The sequence below is a fragment of the Zea mays genome, chromosome 2 (assembly GCF_902167145.1).
Source record: "Zea mays cultivar B73 chromosome 2, Zm-B73-REFERENCE-NAM-5.0, whole genome shotgun sequence".
Classification (NCBI taxonomy): domain Eukaryota; kingdom Viridiplantae; phylum Streptophyta; class Magnoliopsida; order Poales; family Poaceae; genus Zea; species Zea mays.
Window position 1 is genome coordinate 3,367,800 of NC_050097.1, and position 22,569 is coordinate 3,390,368.

The window sequence follows — 22,569 nt, forward strand, 5'->3', positions numbered from 1 at the left end:
ACGCAACGTAAGCACCAGCGCAACAACCAGATGCGAACGAGGTTGATACCTCGGCGCCATGGTTTATGTCACTGAGCAGTGTTACCTCGTCTCCGTAGGTCATGACGCCGATCAAATGGTAAAAAAACAAGAATATTTTCATAGATCTAAACGTGATTTTTTTCATATAAAGAGCTAAAATACAAAAAAATCGGTCTTCTTGTGGATCCTGTCGGGTCGGGTACCCGAAATACGTCGGGTAGGGTACGAATAGTATATTTTATCCATGGATATCTATTAGATACCCGAAATATTAATTCACAATTTCACATGTTATGTTTTTGGCCCGTGAAGCAAAGCAAAAAAGCCCAAAGGCAGTGGACTCGCTGTTGGGCCGTCCTATTCCTGTCCTCCTAACCATAAGTTCCCTAACCGGCTAACCCGGCCTAAACCCTAACCAGTCCGCCACCCGCCAGCGCCCAGAGAGGCAGAGCCCGCTGCCCCACTCCCGCCCCGAGCTGTGCCGTCGGCCGGCCGCCCGCTCCCGAACTGCGCCGTCGGCCGCACCCCCGCTCCCGAGCTGCGCCGTCGGCCGCCCGCCCGCCTCCGAGGATATCGTCGCCCCGGCGTTCGCGGCCCGTGAAAACCCACAGGCAGCAACCCTGGATTTGGGCCTAGCATTTTTCCACGAGGGATTTGGGTTATCATACAGCCCAGACTCCAAACCCAAGAAAAGGCACAAACTAATCGAACCCTACCTTCTTCTCCACTCCACACCAGCGCTAGCTAGTTCCTAGCTTACCCACGCACGGCCGCCGCCTCCTCCTCACGCACGCGGCAGCCGCGGTACGTTATCCAGGTCGTGCCGACGTCCGACGACAAAGAAGGCCTTGGGGGCGCTGGCGCGCATCGCGAGTCCCCTCGCCGGCAAGAATATTTGCAAGCAGACCTTCGAGCTCGTGCGTTTAGGTTCGTCATACTTGTTTCTTGGTCATGTTCGGTTATGTACGAGCCCGCTTTCTGTTCAGTTCAGTATTCTTCTCATTTGGTCGTGATGATTGATTGTGGTCGAATTTGCAGCCTCGGAGGGCAAGTTCCCGAACCGGGGAATCAAGGACGTCGTCAGGAGCATCTGCTGCGGGAACGTAGGGTGAGTTGCCCCCCCCCCCCCCCCCCCCCCCAAAAAAAAAAATTATTTCCCCTGCTTGTTCAGTGCTTGGTCACTTGAAATTGCCTAGTTGGCAATGTGTAGTAAGTTCCAATGATCGATAGGGCAATTCAGTTCGTGGCCATAAGCACTTAAGCAGATGTCATAGTAACATTTTAAGCATCTTTATCTTTTATGAATCAGCGAATCATCCTAGAACAGTAGTATTTATATTGTAATTCATGCAGCTTTTGAACTTAGACCTTTCACATGTAATATATGTGTACTGCACTTTTTGTTATTTCTTTCTATATTACCGAATTTCTTGGAAAATGTTCTAACTTCTCCTTGTGGGGTTAGACAGGGCTGTCTTGTTGTCATTGATCTGCTTGTCAATTGCCTTGGTGGGGTTGTTTCTAGCGCGAGCGGGGTGGAGAGGAGAGGAAGTGATGTCCATCCGCATCTCCAACCTTGCTGTGACGGCCCGGGTAGTTCAGTTCATCCATTTCATTGCAGATCCCTTTGCTTGGTAGATGTGACTTCATAGTTCATTCATACAACAACAACAAAGCCTTTTATCCCAAGCAAGACAGGATAGGCTAGTGTTAAAACCCAATAGAACCTACAAGTCAAGGTTCGAGCACATGGATAGTTGTTTTCCATGCGCCCCTCTTCAAAGCTAAATCTTTCGGTATATTTCATCCTTTTAAGTCCCCTTTTACTGCCTCTTCTTGTGTCAACTTTGGTCTTCTGCTTCCTCTCTTTTTATTGCTATTGCGCCTTAGGGTCCAACTACCATTGGCGCCTCTGGAGGTCTCCGTTGAACATCTCAACCGATGTTAAACAAGCTTTTCTTCAATTGGGTGCTACTCCTATCCTATTGCATATATCATCATTCGAGACCAAGGTTATCAAGGCATCGCTTAAGCGTCGCTAAACCGACGATTAAGCGGTAAGGCGAGCTGGAATGCGTAAGGCGTCCTGTTGCCTTGCTCTCGCAGTAAAGCGCGGGGAAGAGGAGGAGGAGGAGGCGACGGCGCACACGGAGTAAGGCGCGTGAAGAGGAGGCGGCGGAGCGCAGGACTCGCAAGTCGCGGCGGCGGCATGCAGGGAGAAGGAAGAGAGCTGCGGGAAGGGAGAAGGAGAGCTGGGGGAAGGGAGGGAGGAGAACCTGGCGGCTTTGAGGGAGAGGCTGCCTGGCTGGCGGCTGAGGGAGATATGACCTAATCCTAAAGTTGTTGGGCTGGGCTGGACCAATTAGTTGTGGGCTTCTTTATTTTTCTTTTTTCTTTTTCATGTTTCTCTTTTCTAGTAGGCTGAAATGGGCCTACTAGGCCTTACAATTGTGCTAGGATGCTTATTACTTTCAAATTAGTGATATATAAATAATATTTAGTCTAATTTTTAATATTTATATATATAATTAAGGCGTCGCCTCCCTTTACGCCTTTTCGCTTAAAAGATAAAAAGGGGAGCGCTCGCCTTACCGCTTTAATAACTATGTTTCAGACTTAATCTATTCTTGTATGGCCACAAATCCAACGTAACATATATATTTCTGCAACACTTATCTGTTGAACACGCCATGTTTTTGTTGACCAGCATTCTGCACCATACAACATAGCAGGTATGATCTCCATCCTATAAAACTTGGACAAAAATATTGAAGATCTCTTGCCACGTGGATGGTAGGGGAAGAATTATCAGTAGAAATCTATTCATGTGCCAAAATAAATTTGGAGTTAGACTGAATCGAATGAACAGTTTGTCTCATGTTATATCCGCACCCATCTCGCTTCTTAGAACAGGGCTTGTGTGTGTGTGTGTTTGTGTTTGTTGGGGAGGGGGGAGGCAGTTCCTGATGTTATACTTCGATCAGAAGTAAATGCGCTTTACTGTTTTTCTCATGTGTCTGTTAGCTTCTCCATTTCTTTACACTTCGGATATCAGTTCAGTTCATTTAACATTAAACTGTGATGGTTTATTTCTTTAAAAAATAAATGCTTGCATCTGTATGTTTCATACATCTGTTAGTTCTCTAAAAAATAAATGCTTGCATCTGTATGTTTCATACATCTGTTAGTTCTTCTCTTTTTGAGTTACTGATGTGGATTCAGTTGAGTTAATATCAAATTGGGATTTTATATTTCATTCAGAACGGATGCTAAGTATGTTTCATGCATCTGTTAGCTCTCTTTTTTTACACTTAAGATATGAATTCAGTCGAGTTAAGAGAGATCGTGAATTGTGATGCTATACTTCGTCCAAAAATAAATGTTTGTTTCTGTATGTTTCATGCTTCTGTTAGCTCTTCTCTCTTTTACACTTCAGATATGAATTTAGTTGAGTTAAAAGAATCAATTTGAGACGCTGATCTTTGACGTTCTTTTATGTTGTTGTTCCAGGAAAATGTCAACGAATCCTGATGAACCTAAGAGTCGTGCCCGGACAGACTTTTTGCTCAACAATGAACTAGAGGTCCAGAAGTTTTGGGATGAGAACAAGGTTTTTCAGGCTGATCCTGGCAATGACTCTCCAAGCCCTGGGGAAAAATTCTTTGGGAACTTTCCATACCCTTACATGAATGGCTTGCTGCATCTGGGTCATGCCTTCTCATTGTCCAAGCTTGAGTTTGGTGCTGCATACCACAGGCTTCGTGGCTCCAATGTTCTTTTGCCCTTTGCTTTCCACTGCACTGGAATGCCCATCAAGGCCTCCGCTGATAAGCTAGCTAGGGAAATCCAACAATATGGATATCCTCCGGTGTTTCCTGTGGCAGAGGGTTCTAGTGCTGCAGTAGCCGATGCTACCCAGGCTGACCAGGTTGATGTTGTTGCCCCAGATAAGTTTAAGGGGAAGAAGTCCAAGGCTACTGCAAAGGCTGGTGCACAAAAGTACCAGTGGGAGATCATGAAGAGCTTTGGTCTAGATGATGAAGAAATTGCCAGATTTCAAGATCCTTATCATTGGTTGACTCACTTCCCTCCGCTGGCAAAGGAGGTTCTCAAGAAATTTGGCTTGGGTTGTGACTGGAGGAGATCATTCATAACTACTGACATGAATCCATACTATGATGCTTTTGTTAAGTGGCAGATGAGGAAGCTGAAGAAATTGGGCAAAGTTGTTAAAGACATGAGGTACACAATCTACTCTCCGTTGGATGGCCAACCTTGTGCTGATCATGATAGGGCAACAGGTGAAGGTGTGCAGCCACAAGAATACGTCTTGATTAAAATGGAGGTGATATCACCTTTTCCTCCCAAGCTGAAGTCATTGGAAGGGAGGAAGGTATACTTGGCAGCTGCTACACTAAGACCCGAGACAATGTATGGACAGACAAATTGCTGGGTCCTTCCTGATGGAATGTATGGTGCTTTTGAGATTAATGACACTGATGTCTTCATCCTTACAGCAAGGTCTGCTTTTAATCTTGCATACCAACACCTATCCAGGGTCCCTGAAAAACCAACCTGCTTATGTGAGCTATCTGGCAGTGATTTGATTGGTTTGCCACTGAAATCTCCTCTTGCCTTCAATGAAACAATATATGCTCTTCCAATGCTCACTGTCTTGACTGACAAAGGTACTGGCATTGTGACTAGTGTCCCTAGTGATTCACCTGATGATTTCATGGCACTGCAAGATTTAGTCACAAAGCCAGCATTGAGAGCAAAGTATGGAGTGAAAGATGAGTGGGTTCTTCCTTATGAGATTATACCAATAATCCACATTCCTGAATTTGGAGACAAGTCAGCAGAGAAGGTTTGCCATGATCTTAAGATTAAAAGCCAGAACGACAAGGAGAAGCTTGCTGAAGCAAAAAGAATGACATATCTGAAGGGATTTACTGATGGAACAATGATTGTAGGTGAGTTCAGTGGTAGAAAGGTTCAGGAAGCGAAACCGCTGATTAAAAGTAAGCTTTTGGAAGAAGGCACAGCTGTGTTGTATAGTGAGCCGGAGAAGAAGGTCATGTCTAGATCTGGTGATGAATGTGTTGTTGCCCTCACTGATCAGTGGTATATAACTTATGGCGAGGCTGAATGGAAGCAGAAGGCAGTCAAATGTTTGGACCACATGAATACATTCTCAACTGAAACCCGCAATGGTTTTGAACATACGCTGGGCTGGCTGAACCAGTGGGCTTGTTCACGTTCATTTGGACTCGGTACTCGAATTCCATGGGATGAGCAGTTCCTTGTAGAATCTCTTTCTGATTCTACCCTATACATGGCTTATTATACAGTTGCACACCTTTTGCAAAATGGTAATATGTATGGGAAAGAAATATCTTCAGTAAGGCCAGAAGAAATGACAGATGAAGTCTGGGATTTCGTGTTTTGTGATGGCCCGGCACCAAAAAGCGAGATCCCTGCCGCTCTGTTGAACAAGATGAAACATGAATTTAAGTATTGGTATCCATTTGATATCCGTGTGTCTGGTAAAGACCTTATTCAAAACCATTTGACATTCTGCATATACAATCATACAGCACTTCTTCCTGAGCACCACTGGCCTATTGGTTTCCGCTGCAATGGACATCTAATGCTTAACTCTGAGAAAATGTCCAAGTCCACAGGGAATTTCCTAACTCTGGAAGATGCCATAAAAAAGTACTCTTCTGATGCCACTAGATTTGCCCTTGCTGATGCTGGCGATGGTATGGATGATGCAAATTTTGTCACTGAAACTGCAAATTCTGCTGTTATGAGGCTTACAAAAGAAATTTCATGGATGGAGGAGGTTACAGCTGCTGAATCAAAATTAAGAACTGGGCCGCCCACTACATATGCTGACCGTGTGTTTTCAAACGAGATGAACATTGCAATCAAAGAAACTGAGAAGAGCTACAATGCTTTCATGTTCAGAGACGCCCTGAAGTCTGGGTTCTATGACCTCCAATTGGCTAGAGATGAGTACAGGCTCTCTTGTGGTGCAGCAGGCATGAACCGTGATCTGTTGTGGCGATTTATGGATGTCCAGACCAGGCTTATCACCCCCATTTGCCCACACTATGCTGAGCACGTGTGGCAGAAGATCATGAAGAAAGAAGGCTTTGCAATAAAAGCTGGCTGGCCAGCCGCGGACACCCCGGATCCCACACTGAGAATTGCAAATAAATACCTGCAGGATTCCATAGTTTTGATGAGGAAACTGCTTCAGAAGCAAGAGTCTGGTTCTAAGAAGCCTAAGAAGGGAGCTGCACCGGCACCTCCGTCCGAGGAAAAGAAGATGAGCATTGGCCTCATATATGTGAACGAGCACTACTCTGGATGGAAAGAGCAGTGCTTGAAGGTGCTGCAGTCCAAGTTCGACAGCCAAAGCCGCTCCTTCTCACCCGATCAGGAAATCGCAGAAGCTCTGAAGGAGTGCCCCATCGGGCAGGAAATGAACCTGAAGCAGGTTCAGAAGCTGTGCATGCCCTTCATCAAGCTGAAGAAGGACGAGGCAAGGGAGGTTGGTCCTCAGGCGCTGGACTTGAAGCTTCCGTTCGGTGAGATGGATGTTCTCCGGGAGAACTTGGAGCTGATCAAGAGGCAGCTGGGCCTTGAGCAAGTCGAGGTGCTCTCCGCGTCGGACGAAGCTGCTCGCGCTAAGGCTGGTGAACATGCTTCGCTGCTGGAGAAGAACCCACCATCACCCGGCGACCCCATCGCCATCTTCCTCAGCAAACAGAGCTGAAAACTGACCTTGCATATGGCCCTTTTGTTATTTACTTCGCCGCACATTTGCTTCTTTTTTGTTTTTGTTTTTGTGAAACCAGTTTCGTGTCTGTAAACATAGCATGTTGTCCTCCGGTTTGGTGAAACCAGTTTTTTCTTTTTCTTTTTCTGTCAACAGAATATGTTATCCATTGTCTGGGTAAACCAGTTCGGCTATTGTCGACAAAGTATGTTAAGGTGATGCGGCTTTACATCATTTTGATCTGGTGTATTCATTTCTATGATTAGATTATGTGCAGAAGTGCAGGCGAAAGCTCGTGGTGATTACATTCTGGGTAATTATTGCAATGTTTGAAACAATGTGTTTATGAACAAGGTACAATTCCTTCGTTGCTTGCTATAGCCAGGCGTCTATCTGACATCCTCTTGGATGCACACGGGCAGAACTCGTCTACTTTGGTAGCACGTGGTGATAGGAGGATGCACGTAGTTATTTTGTGTTCTTTTTTTTTAATCTATGTAGCCATCTAGGTAGGATAACTTTATTCTAAGACAAGATCAAGATGCGATCGTGGGTATTATAACTTTGGTTGTGTCGACACTTGGCACCTGCGTATAGATGGCCAAATGGGCCGTGCTTAACGGGCCAGTCCGAAGCACGGCCCGTTTAATAGTGCCGGGTCGGGCCCGACACGACAGCCGTGCCGTGCTTGGGCCGCTGTCTCGGCCCGCAGTGCCGGCCCGGCCCGGCACGATTATATTTTTTTTATTTTATAAAACATAGTATATATATATTTAGATTTTATATTTGCTATTTACAACAAATACGCTAGAGTTCTACTGGTTAGCCTCTTACATTTAGTGCTTTCAGCTTGGAAGGGGGAGGTCCTGGGTAAAAAACCCCACTGCGCACAGTTTTTTTGCAGTTTTTCTGATTAAATGGACAACGTGGGCAAATTAAACGGGCCGGCCCGGCACGGCTACCAGGCCGGCGTGCCGTGCCTGGGCCGCATCTGCGGCATGCGGGCCGACCGGGCACGGCCCGTTTAACTGTCGTGCCTAACGGGCCCGTGCCGGGCCGTGCCGGGCCGCCCGTTTGGGCACCTATACACCTGCGTGCCGTGGTGACGTTTGCGCGTGCGACGAGGGATTTAAAAGGGAAAGGATTGGAGCTAGGAGTTGGGAGCGCCGATGAGCCGAGCAGCAGTGCGCTCCGCTGCAATGGCCCTTCACGCATTCAGGGGCCGACCAGCACCAACCGGCGAGGCCCCAAACCAGCAAGAGATACCTGCCTTGTCATTCCTGCAGGGCACCTACGCGTGGACGTACGCTTCTTAAGCTCCAATTTGGTGACAAGGCTATCACGAAAGGATTGAAGGAGATTGATGGGGAAATAAACTAATTTCCTCCTAAATCCCCTCCAATCCTCCCGTGATCCCTGGTCACCAAATCAACTTTAAATGATTCCTGAATCGGGATAAAAATGAGGTAGATCGATGATGTTACTACCGTTTTGTTCGACTGTTAACTGCGAGCAAACAACTGTTTGTTACCCCCCCCCCCCCATCGAAGAAACAAGATGTGTTTTGTTTTGGCTATCCATATTACTTTACTATTATGCCCCTTTAATTTCACGGCGACGACTCCTGAATCTGATTATAGTAGTACAGTATATCACAAGGGGTGAGCGATTGAACATCGCATCCAAGAAAGCTGATGTTCAGGGCTTGTTTGATTCCGGCAGAGCAATGGGGGGGGGGGGGGGGGGGGGGGGGGGGGGGGGGGGGGTCTCTGTTCATGTATTGTTGGGATGCCAAACGCCAAGCAGGGGATGATGATTCAGCATAGAGATGTCCATCCATCCCCCTGGTCTTTAGGCTAAGCTTGCAGTCCAGCTAGAAACGAAGAGGAAGAGAGGGTGAAAGCATCAAAGCCTGCGTTTGTCCCCTACCCTCGTGTCCGACATGGAAGCCTGCACTTTATATGCTATCACCAGGTGGATCATCTTTGCATCTTTTTATTCCTTGTCAGTTGCTTCATTGCCTTCCACATTCCAATCGGGGTAGATGGTCCTTTCTGCTCCCATTCTTCGTTCCCCATCCTCCTGCAGATTCCAATCCCTTCCTCCAGATACATACAGCATAGGGCGAGAGTGGCTGAGTGAGTGAGGGACACAGTTTCGTTCCAGGAAAGCCTGCTGCACACATGTGACGCCTTGAGGCTGTAAGTTGCTCTACCCATATCTGCCGAAGGATGCGCGTGTTTGCATTGCAGTGTTCTTGCTTCCTCCTCCTCCTCCGGTGGCTGCTGGCTGCGGCACGCATGGCCGTCGGCTGTCTCGCGATTCCCGGTAGTTCTCTTTCTCTGCGCGCCGGCCGGAGGCACTCACCGCCGTCGAATTATTCTCGTCACGCTGTGCGACACGCCACCAAGGTCCAGGAATACGGATCCTATTCGACCACTAGCTAAGCTAGGAGCTAGCTAGAACCACGAACCCAGCTTCCAAATTCCTTTGGATTGGATGGAAGTGGAACCTACGCGTCCTCGGCACTACTTAAGCTAGCAAAGCATACCATAGCCCTGCTCTCCTGCTAGCTCCAACCGCCGTCCTGATTCAATCGTCTGTTTCAGGCCCTCACATGTTGAATTGCTGATGCTAAAATGTGCTGCATATATATACGATGAAAACTATCGTCGATGCTTTTGATCAAGCTCGTCTATCTACTGCTGCGACTGATAAGTTGGTTCGCTGTGCCCGTTTGTTTCCCTGCTCGTTTGTTCAGTCCCGATACCTGGTCTGGTGATCGCTGGATGATGGACGCCAAGAAGATTAAGCTGCACGACTACCACCTCTACGGATCGCAGCAGCTGTTTCCCGCGGCCGGGGGGCTCTCCTTCCACCCGGCTGCGGGGCTCATGAGCTCCCTGCCGCAGCCGCCGCATGCCGCCTGGCTGCACGAGGACCACCACACGACGACCCCGAGGTCGGTGCTCGCGACGCATGGCTCGCTGCAGGGCAGCAGGTGCGTCGGCTCCGACGCCGCCGCGTTCTTCGCCGCCGAGGAGCTGATGATGGGCATGCCGCGCTTCGACGACTGCCCTCTCGGCGGGACGGAGATGACAGCGTTTGCCAAGAGGCCGACGACGGAGGACGAGCAGCTGCACTACCGTCGTCCAGGTCCAGTCGACCCGCTGCCGCTCCGTGACAGCGCGGCGGTGAGGACGTACTACGTCCGGCCGCAGCAGCGCGACGGCGCCACGGAGGCGCCTCCTTCGCTCGAACTGCCATTCCAGCAAGGGCGGCGGCAGCAGCAGCAGTTGTTCGGCAACGCTTCCACCGGCAGGCTGCTCGGCGGCGAACCCAAAGCCCACTCCTTTACAGCTCATGTAAGCGAACGCGTGGAATCGTTGCTTGATAGAGGTCATAGAGCTGTCGTTCTCCTAACCTGTTGTCTGGCTAAACTCTGAAGCTGCTGCAGGTTGCGACGAGCACGCTTCTCCCGGCGATGGAGGCGCCGGCGGGCATGCAGCAGAGCCCGACGGAGAATCCGCTGTCCAGGAGCTGCAGTACCATCGGTGCGCCGGCGACCCACGTCGGGAGCGGGAACGTCGCCGCCGCCGCCGCGCCGGGGCATGGCGCGCCGAGCAAGACGCGGATCCGGTGGACGCAGGACCTCCACGAGCGCTTCGTCGACTCCGTGAACCAACTCGGCGGTGCCGACAGTGAGCGTCGTCCTTGATCCCAAGCTCTCTGTTTTTTTGTCTGCACTAGCTCTTGGTTAACCTGTTTGCTTTTGCTTGAATCGAAGGCTATTCGATTCTCTTTCTCGTAGAGTAGTCATATACTCTCGTTTTTTTTTGCATGCGTGACACTTGCAGAGGCGACTCCCAAGGGGATCCTCAAGCTGATGAACTCCGATGGCCTCACAATCTACCACATCAAGAGCCACCTTCAGGTACGTAGTTTTGAACTCGTCAGCAGTGCAAAACTTTCAGATTTAAACTGATGCTGTCGTGTGACACGAATTTTTAGGACGGTCTCTAGTTGAATTTAACTAAAAAATTTGACATTCCCCTCTTCTATTTCAGAAATACCGCATAGCTAAGTACATGCCCGCATCATCGACGTCTGAAGGTAATCTAATCTATAGTCCAATCGAGTAAGAAGTTAGAATACTACTAGCAGAATACTCACTATGTTCTGCTAAATCATATATCTATAATTCTTTTTACGTAGGATACTCTCTATGTTGCGATTTTTGAGCCTGTATATATTCCGTCCTATCGTGGACTGACATACATGTATGTTGCGGTTGTTGAATTGTAGGGAAACAGGAGAAACGAGCCGTCGGAAACGACGTGCAGAATCTCGACCCCAGCACGTACGTGACGTCGTAGTTGTCGTCGTCTACCTTTTGACGACATTGCAAGAATTCTAATGGCGACCATGCGACGTGCCACTAGCTAACAGTTGCCATCCTATTTTCTTTACTTCGCACACAGTGGGATGAAGATCACCGAAGCACTACGCGTGCAGCTCGACGTGCAGAGGCGCCTCCACGAGCAGCTCGAGGTGCTCTGTCTATACCACAAACACTAGCCGAGCGCGGCGCCGATAAAGAAACCTGGCTGGCTAGAATCCATTCTTCAAGATTGATGTGTGGTCGTGGCATCTGGTGACCTTTTTTTGGCGGTGGGGGTGGGGTGATGCATGTGTCTTGCAGATCCAGAGGAACCTCCAGCTGAGGATCGAGGTGCAGGGGAAGAAGCTGCAGAAGATGTTCGAGGAGCAGATGAAGGCGAGCAGGACCGTGATGGAGCCACGGCAGGAGGAGGAAGATGACGACGACGACGCGTTCAACGACGTGCACGTGCAGCTGCTGGCGGCCGCGGCCCGCAGCGACGCCGGGTTCCAGTTGAATATAAGCTAGCCTTTGGCCGCCGCGCGCCTCCAGCTGGCTCGATCGGCTTTGTAATCGTAGGGTTTGACTACAAATATCAGCCTAGTGACTCATGGATGGTGATGCCTACAATGTTTGGGAGGAGGAGCTGAGGAGTGCTTTGTTGCCAAATCGACCGAGTTGTCTATTTCCTCTTCTTTTTTAGAAACAAAAAAAGGAATTTAAAGTGTTGGAATACATGGGAGGGAGGATCCTCGTCCTCCTCCGTGAAGGTAAACCCAACCGAGCCAATGTCCGTGATTAGTTTTTTCAGTTTGAGCGCCATCATTATTCTAACGAAACAGACAAGTTCTTTGGCTAAAACAATAGGTGAAGTGTTCCTTTTTGGCATAACTTAGGGGGTGTTTGGTTTGTAGGGACTAATGTTTAGTCCCTACATTTTATTCCATTTTAGTTCCAAAATTACCAAATATAGAAACTAAAACTATATTTTAGTTTCTATATTTAGCAATTTATAAACTAAAAAAGAATAAAATGAAGGGACTAAACATTAGTCCCTAGAAACCAAACACCCCCTTATTTTATAACTTGCGTTTCTACGACAGCTTACTAGTACAACCGCTTCTTAGAATGAACGTATTAGTTCAACCACTTCTCAGAATAAACTAAGAAACTATCAAGATCCTCTGCAACTAGTAACTTGGGATAGGCAAGTGAGGTTCCTCTACGATCAAGTTCTCGTGACTTCACCGCTAACACGTGGTATCCCACCCATCCAGGGATAGCAATGGATAACTTGCCCGCAGTAGGCTGGACCTAGACCAGCTAGCCTCTTGCCCTAGCCAGCAACAACAACTAGCACTAACGGTCGCAAGGTACACAACTAGTAGAGCAGCATAGACAGCTAGCAGCTCACTCTTTATAAGTTGTTTTTTACATTTTAGTTAATTTTGTTTCATCAAATTATTTATAGTTTGGTAAAAATAATTTTTATATTTAGACTGTCTACAACAGATCGTATAAAATAGAGGGTTTATATTGTAGATGACACTGTGTATATAGTGAAATTTGAGATAGGGGACGAGATAGTGCTGGAGACGACCTTATATACATACCATATAAGGGGAAAAATGATTCTAACACAACATTTGGAACTAATGAGAATTGTATAAAGGAATTTTTCTTTTGTAGATTCTTACTTTTCATGAACATGATAAATTATATCACTTAGTCTTATCTTAGCTCAGTCTAAAAAATTTAGCTCCCTTTTAATCTATTTCTGAATCCGCCACCGATTGTGGTTGTATGACAACCATTTTGTATAAGACTGGAAACCATTTCGTCCACCTCTATTGTTCGTTCTAGATAATACTTCCTCCGTCCACAATACTATTCGTTTTAACCTTGATTTGTTTTTGTCTATATTTAAATGAATGATGATAAATCTAGACACATATAAACACATACATTAAGTATTGTATGAATCTTAATTACCTAAAATGAATTTTAATTTGAGACATATGAAGTGTTCTAAGGCTATCTCCATCAAATTCTCTATCTCATCTTATATCTTATCTCATATCTCAAACTACACTCTGTAAACAATATCAAACAATATTATCTAGTTCTGTGTTCTCTATTTTATACTAGCTACTCGGAGACAGTTTAACATTATAAATTTGTGGCCAGACATGCCTCCATATGCTTTTGGGTGGCGTCCTCCACTTGCGATTCTGGGAGTCGTTGCAATTTGTGTTGGTCAGCGTACCTAATGTTTTTCATTTGCTGAATTTGGTTTAACTAGTTTTGTTGAAATATTGTTCGCTTCTAATAAAATCCGGTTGTTTAAACTACTGTATCTATAATTTATAAAGACAAAAATATTGTTAAAGCAGTAGATGTTGGTATAGATTAAAGCCCCTTAATGTTTTGTTTGGTTACGTAGGAATCGAAGGAGATTAAGGACGTGTTCGATTATAGATAGATTGAAGGGATTGTATGGGTTTAAAATCTCTTGCTAATTAAAATTGAATGGAATAAAATTTAATCCCACTCAATTCTCTCCGATTCTAATGCTGAATCGAACAAAGCCTGAGAAAGATTAAATCTTTTTTGTTTAATTTTAATTAGCAACTGATTTAATTCCTTCTTAATGGACAGGACCTGAATTGGAATACCTTCTCGTCATCTTTGAGCATGCATACTGTGATGATGGCGTTGTGCACCAAGTTGTTCGCTTTGCTTTAATCCAAAACAGCTGCTAATGTTTTTATAGTATTTTGTCTTTATAAATTACAGTTGCAACAATCCGAACAGCTGACTTTAATTTAAAGCAAACAAGTGGTTGTTTCATTGCAAAACAGCTACTGCTTCGGAGCGCAGGACGATAAATAGTAATGGCTAGTTTGGAAACCGGAATTAAGATGGAAATTAAAAAGGAGTTTAATTTGAGAAACAAGATAATGCATCATCTTCTCATTTCGTACTTTTTTTTGTTTGGTTTATAAAATATAATGAGTTGATCTATTATCATATTTAAGAAATTGAGTTAGTACTAATAACCAGAATGAGGTGTTTGATTTGACAAACAAGGTAATTCATCATCTTCCCACTCCTTACTTTTTTTTGTTTGGTTTAAAAAATGTAATAAGTTGATCTATTATCATATTTAAGAAATTGAGTTAGTACTAATAACCAGAATGAGTTTATCCCACCAAATTTAAGAAATTGATTAATAGTGCACCACCTCATTTTAAATGGAACAATTTCTCAAACCAAGCACCCTAATTTTCAGAACTAGTCCTAAAAAGTGGAACTAGCCTTTCTATTTTCTAGGCGAAGAATTTTACGTAGTCGTTGATACGTTGCGGGCTTCATCTTCATTGGAATTACTTGGAATTCCCGTTCCATCAAACAAGCTGCCCAAACAATATGATTCTAGTTCATTCAAATTCTACACATCCAAACGGTGCTGACCTTCAAAGATTTCATCTTCGCAATTCGGAAGTAACAAGATTATCGGTACCTACAGAAATTCCTTCAAATTCCTTTTTAAGAGTACAATCTGGCACTCAAATAGAAAGCAACTTTACATAGTCAGAAATGACATTTTGACATTTAAGAACTAGCACTACGAATTCAGTAAAGAGGTTCCACCAGACGCCGCAGCGGTGGCCTGCACACGTAACAAAGCACAGGCTACCTCTACCGCAAATAATATGATCTTTGCCAGACACCATTCATATTCCATAACATTGAAGAAATACAGACGCTATGCTGTCCATTCTGTCAAGAACACCATATTGTAATGTTAGGCCTATCTGCCAAACTGCAATCCTAGATCTGCACACAATGTATGGAATCAGAATAAGACAAAGCACAACTTACATCAAAATATGTTCAAATGAACAGGTAGAAAACAGATTCATAACTTGTAACAATGTGCCGTCATGAAAATAATTTATGGGAAAAATTACTGTCATCCCTGACATCTGGACAGAAATCAGCAAATGTGACACTAGAAATAGGAGATACAGCCAGAAACTGACCAGTTAACGAGGATTTGCTATGTTTTCTTGATGAAGTGGTGACCAAGCATTTCTGATAGTCCTGACATAGGAATACTCTCACAGCCAAAGAGCTCTTGAAGCTTTGAATCACATAATATTGATCCACTGATGACATCCTACGCATTACCAAACATAGCAATTAATATGTGTGTACATTAAGACATAAATTTCACAGCTCAGAGACTATACACATGATAATCATGACTGCAAGAAAAAAGACAAGGAAACATCAAACTTTTTTTTAACTGTTAGTACAACTTTGTGCAGAACTTTTTAGGTGGACACTGTCCTAACCTCAATCATATTCCAGGATATCTGAACTAATATATTTCAACAAACGAATACCTAGTCCAATAAACAAATATCTACACAATGCCACCGATAACGCTCTTCATCAGCCATTATAGTAAGAACATTCCTAGTTATTGACAGCAGCATAGGTTAACAAAATATAATCAGGCAGTTAGCCAAAAAGAGGATACAGCCCAAGTTTGTATCATTAACACAAAGTTGACTTGAATCTACCCAGTCATTCTGCACTTTTTACTGTCATACACTCATACTGCTCCTGAACATTATTGAAAATTTGTTACTAAGAATTGAATGGTCTGCTGTGCATGCATTCAATGTACCTCTAGAAAAGGAACAGTGAATTTGCACTTCAAATGATGATACTCACTACAGACTTGCAGCAAAAAGCCAGAGCACATGGTATGGTTATTCTGCAAACCAAAAGGTAGGACCCCAACCATACCTCAAGTTGGTTTGCTTTTATGTAATCCCACAGGTATTTCAGGGCATCATCTTGAGGAAATGTTCCATCTGTTCCGATGAACTTTGCAAGTGCATCAGAAATAACTACACTGGGCTGATTAATGGGAGGTGGTTGAGGAACCACTGTGGGAGCCTTCATTCTTTTTACTTCATGAAGCTGATCTTCTGCGGTGTCATTAGGAAGCACTTGAGCATATTCCAGGACTAAACTTTAGTAACGCAAAAGAAAAGGTAGTGTATGCTGATTAAAAGAAATAGAAGCATGTACTTGGGTCAAGTGGGGTTATGTGCTTAGCCAACAACTTATTCATTTTAAACATGTCGGTGGTGTCAGTTTCAAAAACCACACGAAGTTCGTCATTGCAAATGATCTTCCTTTTGTCATCAGGATCTTGAAGATTGTTCTGCCTGATATATGCCCATAGCTGCTTCACAATCTGAATGAAGACTAACATTAATTTCCTAGAGTCAATCATTCAAAGAGTACCAGTAGAGTATAGAGTGTGTCAATTTCTATTGTAAAGAAATTGAGTAGTACCTGGGTTCTTGACATAGCAGTCTCACCAACAATGGTCTGAAGTTCAGGTGAAATTGCACAAATTTTATTTAAACCACCAGGTCCACCTCTTTTTCGCTTAGAAGCACTAGAAGAAATTATACACAAATCACTAATCAGTGAGCTTCAGAAAAGAACCAAGATACTATAGCGAAGTACAAATCAGTTGACATGCTGAGTAGTGAGTAAAGTCTCAAAAACAGATGAACAACCACGACCAGCAAAACAAACTAACCAATAAAGGAATGTTGGTCAGATACAAGAGTCTTCAACATATTCTTCAAACGAAATAGATTACATTTTAGGACCTGCTGTCCTGCTCCCATAGTACTGTGCAACAGGTTGCACAAGCTTTAGTTCAATACATCTCAAAGAAAAACATAGGTGCATGCAATCACATCAAACCAGCCAGGAAAATGAATCTTACTAAAAAACAAAGAATCAAGTGTTAAGGATGAAGATGTCATATGCAATTAGTATGTATGAAAATTTGAGTATTTAATGGTTACATTTTTGCTTGCTCGGGTGCACTAGTTTAGGCTATCTCCAGCAGCCTCCATATCTCACTCCTCATTTCAAACTCCACTCTTTAAAAACAGCACAGCCTACAGTGCGGAATAGTGTTTTGCACGCCCATAGATAGGGAGCAAGTGACTTGAGCTGTCTACTGGGACCGTTTCATGCACAGAGTGGAGTTATAAAATAGTCAGTTGCACTTGATTGTTCTCAGGAAGCGGAAAGTGGTGTTATAAATCCAAACAAACTCATGAAACACAATGTGTCTCCCGTGCTTTGCTGGTTGTACCTTTTTAATAAACTACTAGTCTGGAAAACTTCTTGTAGCTTACGAGTGTAGACAGAATATTATCTTTTCTGCTTTACAAAAGAATTTTTTGGAAGCAAAAAATATGCATGATACAAGCTGTCGACAGAACAACGTTTGGATTCTTCTCTGTTTGACCAATACCGTTGAAAGAAGTTGGCAACAAAACTACAATTAAACAGTTACTGATCCATTATCTACAAATGGGGTGGGGGGAAGAAAATGCCATCCTAAGCCACATATCCTGAACACTACAGTACAAAATAACCAGTTGAACTGAAGTGGAAACTGACACAACCAACAAGAAAGTCTGAACCGTAAACCCTAACCTCAGGTTAGCACAAACAAGAACAAAACCATTTCAAGATACCAACTAGTCATCCTCAGTATAGACCTTGAATCTTCAATCTCGACAACCCTAATCACTCGAATCGACCAACTAGATGTCGAATCAAAGTAGATTTCCAAGCCAATCGACAGATATGCATACGAATCCCCTCAATCCACGGAGCGCGGACCGCAAACCCTAATTCCATCGACAGCTCACCTTTCCTTGTTGTCGCCGGCGACCTGCGGTGCAGCGGTAGGGGAAGCAGTGCCCCCAGCCCCAGGGGTCGGCTGCTGGAAAGAGACGGTCCCACCGGTGGCGGCCCCAGCGAGGCCGGTGGTGTAGCGGAAGGCGAGCGGCGGCGGCGGGTAGAACGCCATGGCCGGCACGGCCGGCGGCGCGGAGACCGCGGGGACGGGGGCCATGGCGGAGAGCTGAGGGATGGTCTGGAAGATGAGCTGCGGCTGGAGCGGCGCGAGCTGCTGCGGCTGCATCTGCTGCGCCTGTGCATGTGCCTGCACCTGCGGTAAGACATGAGGCTGCGGCACGGCGGCCGCGGGGGCAACGACGGCCTGAGGCGGGGAAGGCGCCGGCTGGGGCTTGGACGGGGGCTGCGGCTGGAGGCGCGGGCCGAAGAAGAGGTCCATCTGGTCGCGGATGAAGCCCGCCTTGTGGGAAAGGTCGACGCCGAGCGTGGCCTCCGCCTGCTGCAGCACGGCGGCGAGCGACGCCTCCCCGGGCCCGCCGGCGGAGCCACGGAGGACGGACTCGACGCAGCTGGCGATCTCCTGGTCGGACACCATGGCGGGAGCGTGGGGGGAAACTCAAATCTCGCCAAAACCCCGCCTCCCTCCCGCGATTCCCCTCTCCCTCTCTCTCCTCCGCCCCCCTCTCTGTGTCTCTGGCGCTTGGTCTCTCCCCTTTGTCTCTCTATCTCTCTCCTCGGTCCGTCTCTCACTTCCGGTCCCTCGCTCTAGCCTCTAGCCCTATGTTTGTTAACTAGGGGAGGAAAAATAAGAGGAGAGAAAAGGACAAGTCGCTAAGCGCACCTCCAATCGTCTTACGCGGCTGCTGATGGCTTGGGCTGTGGGAGGGTGGTCCCACGTGTCATGGGCGCGGGTGGGGCTGGGGTTCCGTGTCGCGATCGGGTGGATGCAGGAGGGCGCGGTGCGGAATGACGAGAGTGCCCACGGTTTTTTGTTGATGCGGTTGTTGAGGGTTGCAATTTCTGCGCATGTGGACCCCGCCCCGTGTCGCCTTTGCAGTTGCGGCGAGCGTAGCAAAGGGAGGTCGTGGGCTGGGCCGAGACGGGCCGTGATGCGTGTACATAGCCCGAAAACGCTTTGGGTCTCTTTTTTCTTCGAAAAAAATAACAAACATTTGTAAAAATAAAGTAAAACTATGTACGAAAGAATTTGAAGTTTAATTATCGGTTCTACATTTAACCTACATAACCAATAAAAGAAGCATATATTTTGTGTTTTATTAGAATAAAGCTTACTTATGATATGTATAGAAATCATAGCCACGTGCATAGCGTCTGTATATAAAAAAGTCCCCATTTCCTCCCTCGTGTCACCACTCGACTTTTAACATCGTTTAATTTTACACTTAGCCAGTTTATACAATATTTTTCTTTGTCGTGGCATCACGTCAATCATTTTGTATGCGCAAGGTTAGCCACGATGTACTAAATTGGATTACGGTGATAATTTAACATGTTAATCGAACTATGTATACTTCTAAATATTTTTTCTCTATTTTTTGAAATATTACGTAGTTAAATATTTTTATTGTATTTCAAGTATTAAAATAGATTTCAAGGCAAAAGTTCTGTGAATTCCTAATATAAAAGTATATGAAATTATTTTTAATAACAAAAAAAATAAAAAATGTTGTTTTAGTAAATATTTCTAAGATTGTTTTGGTCATTTTAGAGAGAAAAAATAAATTCAACAAATAATGTGTGCCTATGATGTACTCGTCCCAAAATAAAATTTGTTTTACCTTTTTAGTTAATTCATACAATAATTAATGTATCTGTTTTATATATGTGTCTAGATTGCTCGTCATTCATTTGAATATAAACAAAACAACTAATATTTTGGGACTGAGTGAGTATACATCTATTCAAATTTCAAATTGTGTGGTTATTCAATTTCTAGATATGAACTACAAAACTAGATTACAAATGCCCTTTACTTCTTGCAGCGGAAACAAATTCAGTATTGTGATTGAGATGTGGTTTTATCTTTTCGAATCACAATAAAATCCTGGTTTGTTCTCTAACAATTATAATTGATATATTTAAAATTAGGAAACATAAACTAATATTGTTGGAGAGAAAACTCGAGCCGGGTGGCGGAGCGTGCCCGCCTAATCCTAAGAATAGGGGGACAAGTCTGGGCTGTGTCGGCTCAGAGAAATCCTCGATGGGAGCCTCCTGCTCCGCTGGTTTGGGCAGCTCCTCCAGCTTTGCTTTTCTTGGTGGTGGCTTAGAGATGAAGCGCTTCAAGGGCTCGCACTCCCGAAGCTTGCGGTGGACGGAAAGTCGTGGTTCTGGCACGACGAGTCCATCAGCTTATGGAAGTGATCGCCACTCTCTTCGCCGACGGCTTGGGTGATCGATCCTCGGTGGTGACTTCTTCGTCGTGTCGGGGGTGGTGGTTCCTCCAACACATGTCAAGGTGCTCCCAACACTCCCTCTTCTCGTTGCTTGGTTCGTCGGCATCGCGTGGGCTCTTTCCCTTGTGGAAAATTGCCCCTATTGTGTCCTCCCTGTCGACGAAGTTGGTCGCTATATCGAGGAGGTTGGCAGTTGTTCTTGGTCTCCCCTGCCTAAGTTCAAGAGTGAGTGCCTCATTGGTTGTGTCGTAGGTGAAGGCACTTACCACGTCGACGTTGGTGGAGTCGGGAGGTTCATTCCATTTCTAGGAAAACCTCCGAATGCAATTTCGGAGGCTTTCCCCACTTTTATGGGTGCACCTCTTGAGGTCCCAGGATCAACTAGGGCGCTTGTAGGTTGCCTAGAAGTACCCAATGAAGGCCTTTCGGAGGTTGACCCTATCGTGGAAGGTGTCGGCTGGCAGATGTTGGAGCAGGCCCTTGCTCCTTTTCGCGGGGTGGATGCTGAGGAACTAGATGATGAGGTGGTCATCCTTGATCCTTGCCATGCAATATGTGAGGCGGTAGCCATCTAACCATATGACTGGATTCAATGATCCGTCGTACATTGAGATGTTTACTGGCGCCTTTACCTTCACAGGGAACTACGTCTTGCGGATCGCATGCCCAAAGGGGGATCGCGATGTACTCGCGCGACCTTCCGCTGCGAAGGCGGATACTGGGGCATCGACTGCCCACGCTTCCATTACCCTTTGCTCCTCCCTCTTCCACAATAGCTCGACGCAGGAGAAAAAAATACTGCCATAAGGTGAGGATGGTCTCGACGCCTAGATACCCCTCACATAGGGTGATGAAGGCATCATTTGGGTTCAAAAATGGACCTACACATGTAGATACTTTAAGAGAGTCATGGACTCATCAAGGATCGGCGCCAGTCCACCATGGGAGGAGCGACGGAAGACCCGAGCAAAGGAAGGATGGGCCAAGCAAAGAATACGAGGGTCTAGGGAACCGAAAACAAGGTGGACAAGACAGGGTAAGCAACACGATTAAATAAAGGTCATCCTACAAGACCCTGCTGGTTGGGACTGACGGAAAAGACCTGTTGTACGAGGAAGCATGTCTGGCCCGCTGGCATGTCAGGCCACACGTCACGCCACCACCTCCCGATGGAAGACCTGACATAAGTATTCATTCGCATAAAGAAGGACGTCAGGATAAAAAATATACATTAGACCAAGGTCTACCTAGGAGGCCAGGACTACATCATTCTTTACATAAAGCGGCCTCCGAGTCCCCCATAAATTATAGTCTGGACTCGAGGGCTAGGTGCGAAACCCAACATCCAAAAAACAGAAACTGACGACTAAGAAAGGAGGGGGGCTTGATTGTTCCCCCACGTTCTGTATGGACGCCTGACACAGTGTCGTGGGCATCTTCCTGTGTTGGGAAACCAAAAGACGAACGCCGAAGAAGGGCCCTAGGGAGCCCACCAGATCAGGTCCTCCGCTGACACGGCGCTGGCCACCTTGCAGGCGACCTCGTCGTACCCCTGGATAAGGCTCCACGGTGGACGTCGAGGTCTACGACATTCTGGACATGGCTCGGAATGTCGAACATGCGTTGCAGGCGAGTTGCTCCACGTACACGGATGCTCCGAGTCACCGAATCGACCTCGCGGCACAGCTCCGCCAACTCATCCTCCTGCCCTGCTCAAAAGATATAGATAAACATGTCTTAGCGCCCCGAGAGGCAAAAATGGATTGAGAAGCAGGGCGAGTGGCGTACTCGCCGCACGGGCCTTCATGATGGCAAATCGTGCCTGAAGACCTGCAACATGAGCATCGAACGTCATACAACTGGTCAAGACGCCTCCAGCCAACACCACGGCTCGCCCATCGCCAACACAAAACGGTCGAGGACCCGAACTCGTAAGACGACGCATGAAGGGCGGGGGAGGAGGAAGCGACGACCCTCTAACATAAGATAACACTATCAGGTTGGGGCCAGCACTAACCAACATCACGACTGTCACGGGACGACCGACAATGACCAAAGTGTCGGCAGTGTCGCCCAACGAAACTAGCGATGCAGGTTCGTCACCACAAGGGCTAGCCCTCAACTCCCCGTCGATGAGCTAGAAGACAAAAGCGATATGACCTCTCCTCCGGTGCTTGAGCCCATCTCCCCACGAGGAAAGTTAG

At 46.1% G+C, this 22,569-nt stretch overlaps 3 protein-coding genes across 10 annotated transcripts; 2 read left to right on the forward strand and 1 right to left on the reverse strand.

The window, feature by feature from the left end:
• The first annotated feature begins 413 nt into the window (after nt 1-413).
• LOC103645798 (leucine--tRNA ligase, cytoplasmic) lies at nt 414-7,051 on the forward strand. Of its 2 annotated transcripts, XM_020548073.3 has the most exons (3): nt 414-948; nt 1,060-1,129; nt 3,532-7,051. In XM_020548073.3, the coding sequence occupies exon 3, from the start codon at nt 3,536-3,538 to the stop codon at nt 6,806-6,808; it is 3,273 nt and encodes a 1,090-aa protein (XP_020403662.1). In that variant the 5' UTR covers nt 414-948; nt 1,060-1,129; nt 3,532-3,535; the 3' UTR covers nt 6,809-7,051. The 2 variants fall into 2 exon arrangements, with proteins under 2 accessions (XP_020403662.1, XP_020403663.1); XM_020548074.2 differs by lacking the exons at nt 414-948; nt 1,060-1,129 and adding an exon at nt 1,495-1,614.
• A 1,542-nt stretch (nt 7,052-8,593) lies between these two features.
• On the forward strand, nt 8,594-12,002 carry LOC103645799 (Myb family transcription factor PHL5). 7 transcript variants are annotated; one of them, XM_008670514.4, is made up of 8 exons: nt 8,594-8,785; nt 9,573-10,176; nt 10,260-10,512; nt 10,669-10,745; nt 10,879-10,924; nt 11,117-11,171; nt 11,293-11,362; nt 11,514-12,002. In XM_008670514.4, the coding sequence occupies exons 1-8, from the start codon at nt 8,754-8,756 to the stop codon at nt 11,718-11,720; spliced, it is 1,344 nt and encodes a 447-aa protein (XP_008668736.1). In that variant the 5' UTR covers nt 8,594-8,753; the 3' UTR covers nt 11,721-12,002. The 7 variants fall into 7 exon arrangements, with proteins under 7 accessions (XP_008668736.1, XP_008668738.1, XP_008668740.1 ...); XM_008670516.4 differs by having other exon boundaries at nt 8,596-9,012; XM_008670518.4 differs by having other exon boundaries at nt 8,596-9,012; nt 10,269-10,512.
• Nucleotides 12,003-14,662: 2,660 nt separating this feature from the next.
• Nucleotides 14,663-18,725, reverse strand: LOC103645800 (SWIB complex BAF60b domain-containing protein). The gene is made up of 6 exons (XM_008670519.3): nt 17,960-18,725; nt 16,572-16,677; nt 16,302-16,470; nt 16,014-16,198; nt 15,239-15,375; nt 14,663-15,032 (listed from the first exon to the last, which is right to left on the reverse strand). Exons 1-5 carry the CDS (start codon nt 18,541-18,543, stop codon nt 15,256-15,258), a joined length of 1,164 nt encoding a protein of 387 aa, XP_008668741.1. The 5' UTR covers nt 18,544-18,725; the 3' UTR covers nt 14,663-15,032; nt 15,239-15,255.
• Between the last annotated feature and the right edge of the window lie 3,844 nt (nt 18,726-22,569).